At 38.4% G+C, this 11,469-nt stretch overlaps 1 protein-coding gene across 1 annotated transcript in view; it reads left to right on the top strand.

Annotated features, from left to right (window-relative positions):
• Nucleotides 1–2,581: 2,581 nt before the first annotated feature.
• The window catches only part of LOC135202368 (protein wntless-like), a gene marked incomplete in the record, with an annotated part of 108,923 nt that continues 100,035 nt past the window's right edge, over nucleotides 2,582–11,469 (top strand). Inside the window, 2 exon segments of the mRNA XM_064231730.1 lie at nucleotides 2,582–2,854; nucleotides 7,998–8,176. Coding sequence (XP_064087800.1) covers nucleotides 2,749–2,854; nucleotides 7,998–8,176 — 285 coding nt within the window.

Raw genomic sequence — 11,469 nt, 5'->3', positions numbered from 1 at the left:
TGTTCTGCAAAAAAATCATCGATACATTTTTCTCCATAACCTATTATACGCCTCGAAATCAAGGAAAGCAATGTGCAAGATTTTGTGTAGAGCTTTAACCTTGGTAACCTGTTTAAATTGGCCGGGATCCAGGTATTCAACAGTGGTTCGAGAAGAACATGCCTGAGTGTGAGCATCGCGGATGGTGAGACTATTGAACAATGTCAAACAATTGTAACACATACCCAGTGGCAGACTGGCCAGTTTAGCAGCTTGCCCGATGGCAAGTGGGCCCCTTACACATAGGCCCCTTATGCATAAGACCATGGAAAATTTCATTACTGAACAAATTCCTTTCTAAATGTAAGTTTATTAAGTTTTATATATATATATATATATATATATATATATATATATATATATATATATATATATATATATATATATATATATATATATATATAGATTGTTCAAGATTTTAAGCAAGAACCAAGGAAAGTTAAGATTTTTTATAACAAGATTCATTCATCCTTGTCTATATGCAAGTTGCCCCTTTGAACTGAAAGCCTCCATTCTCTAGAAAGCTATCTCTGCTCCATTTGGGTGTCCAGAATTTAACCACCACAGGTACTGGGCAGCACTTACCGAGGAGAAGTCTTAAAAGGGTGGGGACCCAGCAGTTCCTAAGAACCTCCACAGAGCTAGGAGCACACAGAAGCTTCTGTTACCTCGCCCTGCAGACAACACTTTACTCCTTTCTGCTCCCCCTGCCTCCTCTGGGGAAATCCCAAGTATTTTTATATGTCCATAGTGCACAGAAATATCAGCAGATAAGAAGACTACCAAGCCCAGGATTTCCAGGTACTGTGAGAGTAAATTCCAGTTCAGCCAGGGAATTGTTTTGCCTTTTGTCTGTATTTCATTTCCATTCTTTCAAGGTGACTTTCCCCCTCCTTTGTTTAGCTTCTCACTCCCCCAATTTTGGTTCAATGCTGTGATTACTACCCTTGTGATACCAGTTAACATCCCCTAGTTAATTCACACAACGAAATAGTTCTCTCTGTGTAAATTCTCAGTCATTTGCATTCCCCCTGTGAACTTTTGATTGAAAGAAAGTAGTATGTAATGCTCGCCCACGTGTTCCCCCGCCTTGGTACTTATGCTACGATACCATCTTTTTGCAGACAAACACCGTGCCTGATTGTTGGATAACTTGGGAACCCTTCGGAATAAGCCTTGCATTTCAATAACCCGTTTGCGCAAAATTCTGAACTCCGTGTCTGGTTGCCCCAGCCACATGTTTCCAGTGGAATCGACAATCAACCACCTTATTAGTTCCTGGACCTATGTAAATTAATGTAAATATAGTGAATTTAAAGCTAAAGTCCAGCTTTTATGTAAATTCCTCCATTTTCAATAATATCGGCCTTCTGCCATAGTTTTTTTTCTCTTTTCTTTTTTCTGTTCTCTCATTCCTCCATTCAAGGCCAATTTTTTTAGTTTTAAATTACATTTTTCAGGAGTGAACGAGCAGTTCAGAAACAATATATATATATATATATAATATATATTATATATATATATATATATATATATATATATATATATATATATATATATATATATATATATATTATATATATATATAATATATATATATATATAATCTGTGCACATGTTTATGTAGTACATATGTTAATTGCTGTCTCCCATTTTTCTATTATGATATCATGCTGAATTTCTGTAAAGTCATTATTTAAACCTCATCATCATAAATATTATATAATAATAATAATAATGATAATTATAAGAATAATGCAGGCAAGCTCATCAGCTTACTGACAATGATAATGATTTAAATATTGCTATTTTGATTCAGCGAATGTCTTAAATGGGCTCGAGTAAGAACACGAGACCGTGTTGACACAAGGCCATTTTCATATCCCAACAAACATTACCATGTTACAATTAGGTGCGAAGTCGATTTTATGACCTAGGGTTGGATGTGGTGATAAACTGGAAAGAACGTGTTTAATTTACTTTGCAGATTTATTTCCTCTTGAATTAATCATAGTATAAACTTGAAACGTCAGTTTGTACAGCTAATCGAATCTCAAAAGTAGGATTATAATGTCTTTATTTGAAATATTTCAATTCTGTGAAAACTTGTTCATGTTGTTCCTATTGGGAGATAATCCAGTTCAACTGTGCTGGAAAGTTTCACGAATGGTAAAGATAACTCGAGTAGCTTTTCGGGGAAATAAAGCTAACCCTGCGACGCGGTTGATAAATGGAAATACTATACATTTCTGATAGCCGCCTTCAACGAGGCTTCAAGGGAATTTGGCTCGAAGCCCTGGGCCTGGCCCCCCTGATCCAGGGGTAAGAAATTCCCAGAAATGTCATATCGAATCAACAACGGGACATTGCCAAACGTAGGACACAACTTGGATATTGTATATTTCGGCATTAGATTGAATCAGTTACGTAATCCTAATTAAAATTCAAAGAAATTTATTGAGGGAACAATGTTTTAATTATTTAACGATTCGCGAAGGAAAAGTCAATGTTTACGCAATGTTTAAAGATGTTTTCCGAAAGGCCAACGGCGTGGCAGCTGCCGGGCCGCGGGTGAGACTGTTCAGGAAAGCGTATCCCGTAACCTCGATTGACTGGGGATTCGAGGCACTTTTACCCTGTTATTGATTTCGTGTGTGACGGCTGTCTGCTTCCTGTAGGCGTTTTTCACGCAGAGGAGACACCGCCACCATGGCTGGGGCCATCATCGAAAACCTCAGCGGGAAGAAACTGGGCATCTTAATAGGAATTCTGATGATATGTCAGTTCCTTTGCTTTCTTGTGGGAGGATTGATCGGTGAGTCTGCCTTTCGAGGTACCTAACAAACAACAAAGGAACCGCCGACAGGAACCTTCGAATTTTATGCTGTTCGGGAGGATGTCATGTGGCGGTGATCCTTCCTTGTGTTTCTTCATCTTTGTGCCTTCGTTAGAATAGCGAAGAAATCATTACATCATTTTGCTTTAACAAAAACGCCTCTTTAGACCAAAGCCTTGGGAAACTTGGGTCTCTTTAAAATGACGTCTGGATGATATAGTACTATGTACTAGGTACTACCTAGAGGGGATGAACTCACTGAGGTCCTTGATAAACAACTTATGGATAGGAAATAACAATATCAGGAATTTATGTAGGGTAGTATAGAGAGGCCCTGTTAATTTTTTTCTATACCTACTAGTACTACCTAATAGGTACCTACTTTTTTTCTTACTGTTATACTGTGTCTAACCAATAGTTTTGTAGGTGATGTAACTTACCCTATCCTTAAAAAACATTTAATTATTGAACGGCCAGTGAGGGAAACCATGTTTATTTTATTTGATTTTATTTTTGTTAGTTTTGGCAACACCATACAGAGGGAATAGGCTATGACCAACAAGAATTGTGCCGTGAAATTTGCTCATAGCTACTACCTACTACTATCAAGGTAATGCAAGGGGAGCTTCTGAAACTAGGTAGGTATACCTAGGTAGTCAGTTTGTGAAACACAATGTCAGTGGTTGTGGTAGATTCCAATTTTACTTGTGACCACTTAGGTAGTAATGACTGACAATTTGGGGGGCATTCATACTACCAAACTAGCTAGTAGGAATCTAGCCTAGTTCAGAATTTATAGCCAAGGTTAGGTTCTTAGACCTGGTTGACCTTTGACCTTAAAGTCCTTGCCTTTGACTTGACTCTCTATGTTAGCCTTGTTAGTGGAATATCATAGGCTAGCTAGTATTATGAAGCCTATCTTACAGGTAGTAGCTTAGCAGAGAAATTAAGGCTAAGGTTAACTCCAATATGATCTTTGACCTCTTGAATACTATGACCTTAACCCTTGAGTGTACCACATAAAATGTTGAGCCTCCATCACATAAAGATAGATAATATGAATAAAGTTTTAAGGCCAATTTAAAGATTAAAAAGTGATGGACAAACTCATTTATAGAAGGCTGCTCAAACTGACAGGCCGACAGCCAGGTCATTTACTAATTTGTACAGTAATATATGTGTATGGCATGTTATAAAAATGTATGGGGTGCATGTAATTATGTAAATAGAGAAGAACTAGCCTAACAAGGTATGCAGCTGGAAATTAGGCAGCTATGATTAAAGGGAAACAATTTAATCCATCCTAACCCAGAGTGTCATATCCTACCAAGACCTCCCTCACCCTCCAACCTTAAACTTTCCCAAAAAAAGTATACAGTGGTATTTACCTAATCCAGGGCAACTCATCTTAAGCTTAAGCATACCAACTATGGGCACTTCATCCTACCATGCTGGATTTAGCCAAACCTTAACCCTAGCCAAAAAGTGTGAAAGTGATAAATCCTTACATAATCTAGGGGACCATGCCCAGCATGCCTTAGGGATTTTCCTGACCAGTCCGGGATTAACTTTGATTGCATGGATAATAGTGTGTGCAACTTTTAACACTCTAGTTAGTATCCATTTAATAAACTTTCACACAAGTGTGCACTGACAAAAATAAATAAACTTTCAGTGCTTGAATCCATTCAAAACCAATTTTTTTAAAGGCACATTGGCTACACTGAAACTACTTGTAGTATTCTGTTGTGTGCAAATGCCCCCAATACTTAATGTGATGTACTTTTGGTTCAAGTTGATAGACATATGTCATAGTTTGTATTTCACCATAGGGGTCCCCAACCTCTTTGTTCTTCTGTACCCCTTGGGCATTTTTATAGATTCCTGCGTACCCTTAAAAACTTAGGATGAAAAAGAAAAACAATGATGTTTATATTGTGATATGTAATTCCTTTACGAAATCTGTTTGTGTAGACTGCATAAGAATATTAGGGGTAATAACTTTAACATATACTAAATATGTAGGTAATTTATGAAATATTTTGATGCATTGTACATATCATTTTTAATGATTAGTATCCATAACATCAATAAACTAAGCTCATGAGCCTCACTGAATTCCAAATACTATTGAAGAACAAATTGGTATTCAACCTACTCTTATAACTTAACCCTTAATGGACGGGCATCATCATACGAGAGTATCTATAACAGGTTTTGATTGATGGGCTAATTCATATGAGTATTAATATTACGCGCCTACAATTTGGATGAATTTAGCTGGAAAGTTATTCATTTCACTTCAATGATCCATAAATGATAATGGCAACTGTAGTAGCTCCGCGAAGGACAGAGGGTGATCAGTATGCCTTGAGACTTGATGAGGGAATGTGTTGTCCCTCTCTATCCCATGATGTCTTTTTATTAATTTGCCCATAAATATATCCAGGGATTGCTGTTGGTTGTAGTCTTATCTTTTGCGATAGTATGTCAGTTATAATTGCAATTTTATGAAGAAAAGTGCAAAGAAATATTAGAAAAACCATGTACAGTGGACCCCCCGCTTATTCGCGGTTAGGCAACCGCAGATTCAGTTATTCACTGTTGGGCAACCACGGATTCAGTTATTTGCAGATTTTTCTGTGGGACATTTTTTCAATAATTGCAGAAAATTCAGCAATTTGCAGACTTTTTTGTCGAAAAAAAAATCACTGATTACTGTATTTTCATTGATGTTATTGATTTTAGTTCTTATCTTTTATGATATTCATTGAGGTGTAATTGTAATTTCACAATGCAAAAATGAAATAAATAAAAAAAACATATATAACTGGTAAAATTTATGAGTCTTAGAAAAGAAGCCCTGCACAGTGATGTAAATATTTGCTTTCAACTTCCCATGGAAGGTATTAAAAATTTTTGAATATTTTTTCTTACACCATGTGCATTTGCATATTTCGCTTTCCACTGATGTGTTTTTCTTAAATTGGCCAACTTTTAAGTTTGCCTGGTCTTGGGGTGTGCATAATATGTATATATTTAGCTCATCCCTTAAGGGTTAATTAAAAGCTTTGCTTGCTAAAATGAGTACGGTAATTTAAAAAAATAAGACAACATTGTGCAATCTCAATATAGATAACATCATGTATTGCGCAGTACTGACTATTCTCTCAGATCCAATGTACCCCTTGAAGAGTACAAATGTACCGTTGGGGATACATATACCCTAGATGGGGAACCCCTCAAACTTTACAGTCTGTGGAGTCTATGAGAGGGAGATGAGATATTTCAGTCATATTTTCTTTTCATTTTGGGGTTCCTGTTATGTAGCCTATTAGTAGTTGCTTAAGATCAGTTATATTAGGAAAGCAAATTACTATTAGACTGTTGAAGACCTCATGGAAGTCCAAGTAAGAAGCATATACAAAGTATAATATTAACAGGTTAATAAGTACAGATGTTAACTTGGAACTTAATGCATTTTACATCTGATGTCTTAATTTTGCATGATGGGGTTATTTTGCCTGGTTGGTGCATGCACCAAGAGGTTATTATTTTTATTAGTATTATTATTCAGTAGATGAAACTTATTCACAGACAGTCCCCAAGTTGCTGGGTTTAGGATACATTGTTCAGGACTTAGGCCGCTAGGCTCACAGTGCCATTCACCCAGATTTTTTGTGGCGCTGTAAGTGCCATTTATTCCCATTACAATTATAATGCTTCAGGTTACGGTGATTTTTAGCTTACGGAACCCCCACTGTAAACTGGGGACTGCCTGTATATGGAACAAACCAACAAGGGCCATTCACATGAAATTCAAGCTTCCAAAGAATATGGTATTCATTAGGAAGAAGTAAGAGGAAGGTTAGATTTGAATGCAAAAATGACCTATTTCAGATTTAAACTAACATCAAGGAACAACAGCATTGTGCAGTCAGTCTTGACTTTTAAACATGGGTATCAGTGTTGATGTACTTTAGCTTTTGGGATTAGAACTGTGTCCTGGGAAAAAAAGAAATATTTATGAAGTACCAGATTCATTGCTTTAGCTAGGTATTACAGTGAATATACAATAGTAAAATTACAAAGTATCATTTGCTGCTACTGGCTAGTACAGAACAGTATACTACTCATCAAATCCTCAAACTAGAAGTAATTACCTCTACTGGCTTCAATGATACCATGAAATAAGAGTAAGTAAAGTAGGCTGATATCCATTGTTAAAATAATATGTGATTGTTATTTTGCCATGGCTTTGTACGGACAAACAATATTACTACATCACCTAAATTGATTTAATAAGACCATAATCACATTTCTAGTTTCTTGGGGGTCACCTGTGAAAGGTGAAAATAAGAACGAGGTAGAGTTTGAGGTTAAAAAATTATGAGTAAGAAGATACTGAAGAGAATGGATGAAAAGCAGAAGGTAAATAGGGCCAGTGGGATTGACTGTGTGATTGTGAGTGAATTGATTAATTGTGAGGGTCACTGATGTGGGGAAGATTTTTTTTACTTCTCTTTAATATATCTAAAAGAAAGTCAATTAGTATGCTGTGAGTGGTGTCCCCCATTATGATTAGAAGTACAAAAGATGTATATTGGGATAAGTTAAAGTACAGAGGTATGCCGGGTTTGATGTGGAAATTAGATTGTTTTGAAGTCCTACATTGTAGAAACAGCTTGTGAAGAAGTGATTTACAGACTGAACTTGTATGGTCATTTTCTTCAGGTCATGCTTGCATTAGATTTTGTTTTCATCTCTCTGTCTTTCAAGACAGGAAATTATACTTGCACTGAATTAGGGTTTTATGTAAAAATTAGAAGAAAAATAAAAAGAATTAATGAAAACTGGTACTTTGGGGAACAGTTTTCTTTTGGACAAGTTATGTTTTGTTAGATGTAGGATATTTGTAGGAGTTGAATTTTGACTACAAATGTATAGTAATAATGCTAATTGCAGAATACATGATATATCTTTGAGGTTTGACATTACAGTACTATAGGTTGAAAGTGTTATTGGCCATTGATTTTTTTTTCTTTTTTGTTCTGTAAGTTTAATAGTATTTTGTAATGTGTAATAAATTCAGTTAACTTTATTTTTGTAATCTATATTGCAGCTCCTGCTCCGTCATCTGCTATGTCTGTGCTGGGAACAAAGTGCATTGACAAGAACTATGAGAATGATAAGTGGTACTGGGTCCGTGGCAAGCATAAATGCAGGAGCATTCGAGACAATAATGAACCTGTTATTGAGGAGCAGCAAATTACAGCAAACAACATTATCTTTACCTTTCAGGTATATGTATAGAGATTTGTTTTGGCTTCAGTGCTTATGCATATGAATCTTTTTATATAAGAAGCTTACCAAGTAATTACATAGCTAAAAGTCTATAGAATCGCAGCTAGAATTTTAAAATTTGTGGATTGCACTATTTAGTAGTGGCTAGGTGACTTACCCTGCCCACTTTTGGGGAAAGAGGAACAACTAGCAAAATGGCTTCGGTTTATTTCTGCCGGCTGATGGCAGTACTACAGTTATTAGCTCCAGCTTTGTTTTGGAATTCATTTCTGGTTGACATTTCATCATGTTATGGCTATACAATCCAAGAATACTTCTTGGATCGTATAGCCATACAGCATATTTAGATAGAGTTAGGCTCTATTATTACACTTCTAAGGGTGTGACTTCCTCTCAGAAGTCAGCCTTTCTTTTCTCGTCTCTGGACTGTTAACATCTTTTCCCACAAGACATAGTTCTGGGGATTTCTTCAGATCTCCAGAAAAAGAGCACATAGAATCATCTATCCCATTCCTCTAAGCGTCCTAAGGAAGTGTTGATATATGTATTGAGGACAATATCTTCCCTTCAGATGTAGCCCTTTCTCGGTAGTCGAAGAGATCTCTCTCTTGCTCTCGATCTGGAAGCAGATTTTCTCCAGGTGAATCAAGAAGTCATCATCTAAAGCTTCAGGGGATGAGTGAGGATCCCATCCTCCGAACTCCAGAAGGGGCCAGACTACTACTTTTTTGGAAGGAGTGGAGAGACAAAGGGGCAGAGCCATGGATAGTCAACGTTTTGAGGGAGGGGTACACTATCCCCTTGAGAAAGGCCACCTCTCTTTACCCAACTCTCCTGTGCCATTAACCCTTTAACGCCGATTGGACGTATTAAACGTCGATATAAATTGTCTATTGGGTGCCGATTGGACGTATGGTACGTCGATATAAAATTTTTTTAATTCGCGGAAAAATAGTTATAGGTCTACTAGGCGAAAACTTTTGAATCACGCGCCTTGGGGGATGCTGGGAGCTCACGGATCAAGGCGTTGTTTTGTTTACAATCGTTACACAGGTGCGCAAGCGCAAATTTTTTTCTTCTTACACTAAAAAGTATCAGCAACACATCTCAGAAATTATTTCATCACTTTGACATAATTTTTGCACCATTTTATATTAGCCGTTACATGGAGTATTATATATGAAAACGTGCGCAATTTCATGTAGAATACATGTAAAAACAATTCATGGTTGTAGCTTTTATCAGTTTTGAAATATTTTCATATAAATAACAATAAGTGCCAAAATTTCAACCTTCGGTCAACTTTGACTCTACCGAAATGGTCGAAAACGCAATTGTAAGCTAAAACTCTTATTTTCATACATTCAACTTACCTGTCAGATATATACATAGCTATCGACTCCGTCATCCCCGACAGAAATTCAAATTTCGCGGCACTCGCTACAGGTAGGTCAGGTGATCTACCGCCCTGCTCTGGGTGGCAGGACTAGGAACCATTCCCGTTTTCTAATCAGATTCTCTCTGTCACCGGTGGTATCAACATTGTTGTTACTTCCTCCTGACTAGAATTCTTTTTTCACAACGCTTTTGATCATCTCTCGCTGATATTTGGTGACGTACTTGGATCGTTGTTTGGCATTCGCTATCGTGGACTGTTTTTTGGACTTGGTTTTGGAATTCGTGAATATGTCTGACTCTAGTGTTAGTTTCAGAGTGTGTGTGAATGAGGGCTGTAAGTTGAGGATTCCGAAAGCTTCGGTAGATCCTCACACTACAAGCAGTGGTTGTAGAATGGTTGAATGCTCGATTGAGAATACGTGTAACGAGTGTGAGAAACTGAGTGCGCAAGAGTGGAAGAATCTAACTTCTTATTTGAAGAAGTTAGAGAAAGATAGAGAGAGGAAAGCGGCTTACAAAACCCGCAGAATGTCTACATCTCGTGATTTACTGTCTAGTTCTGTAGCTTCTTCCTCTGATAATCATGCCCATTCTGTTTCAGCCCGTTCACAAATTGCTAATCCCTCTAGTTCTGCTTCGGAAATAGCGGAACTCAGAGCTTCCCTTCAGAAAATGCAGGAAAAAATGGCAGCATTGGAAGGTAAGGAAAGTGAATGTGGATTCGCTAGTGATATTAGTGTCCCCAGTGTAGTGGAGGGGGCGTCTGGTCGTCTCTGCGACGCTCCCAGGCCTAGACCTCTTCCAAGCTCCCTGGCCCGGAGGAGAAGGAAAGTCGAAAGCCGTACGGGGGTTGTGGAGAATCCCCAACGATCAGGCGTCCCTTCGGCAGAATCTATCATATTACAAACTGCCAAGGACCACTATAGGAAAAGCATCCTTCGAGAGTGCTTTTCGTCTTCTAGTTCGCCTCTCCGAGAAGAGGATGGAAGGAGTCAAAAACTTTCCCGTCCGCTGAAGAGGAGTATGAAAGAACAATGAGCTCAGTTCTAGTCCCGAGCGCTTCTCTGAAGAAGATGCGCCTTCGGTAATAAAGAAGGCTAGAAAACAATCAGACTCTGGGTCTGGAGGAGATCCTAGAGCGCCTTCCAGATCTCCCTCTCCTGATTCGAAAGATTCCTCAACCAGGAAAATTTTAATGAATGTGCAGGAACAATTAGCCTCGTTGGTAGGAGTTCTTTATAAGGAGCCTACTCGTAAGAAGGATGATAAGCTTCCTATTAAAAGATCTAAATACCGATCCCCTGTCACGCGCAACGAGCCTTCTGGGGGAGGTGTCGCACAGGCGACCATCTCCGGCGGGAACAGTGCGTTAGACAGGAGAGAAGTAAGAAAGGAAGTTACTCCTGTCAAGCGTTTGGCTCCAGCTCCGAGTAGGCGCAAAGAGCCAGAGTATTCAGTACAACGTTCAAGATCTTCAACCAAGCGCCAAGAGTTAACTGAAGAAGAAGATCCTGTTAGTAGTAGAGCGCTTGTTAAACGAAAAGCGCCTACCATGATCAATACTCCTACTAAACACCATACGCATTCCAAAGATCAGGAGTATTTGGAGCGACATACTCCTGCCAGGCGCCAGGAGTCTTCGGACCTCGATACTCCTCCCAGGCGCCCAGGAGTATTCCGAACTTTATACTCCAACTCCCAGGTGCCAGGAGTATTCTGAACTTAATACTCCTCCCAGGCGCCAGGAGTATTCAGAACAGATGCGCCTACAGACGCCAGGAGTATTCGAAGCGTGTTGCGCCTGCCAAGCACCAGGAGTATTCCAAACACGTTACTCCTTCCAGGCGAGATACTCCTGCCGTACGCCAGGCGCATTCCCTGCATGAAGAGCC

The sequence above is a fragment of the Macrobrachium nipponense genome, chromosome 30, assembly GCF_015104395.2.
Source record: "Macrobrachium nipponense isolate FS-2020 chromosome 30, ASM1510439v2, whole genome shotgun sequence".
Classification (NCBI taxonomy): Eukaryota; Metazoa; Arthropoda; class Malacostraca; order Decapoda; family Palaemonidae; genus Macrobrachium; species Macrobrachium nipponense.
This window is presented reverse-complemented; position numbering and strand designations above follow the sequence as displayed.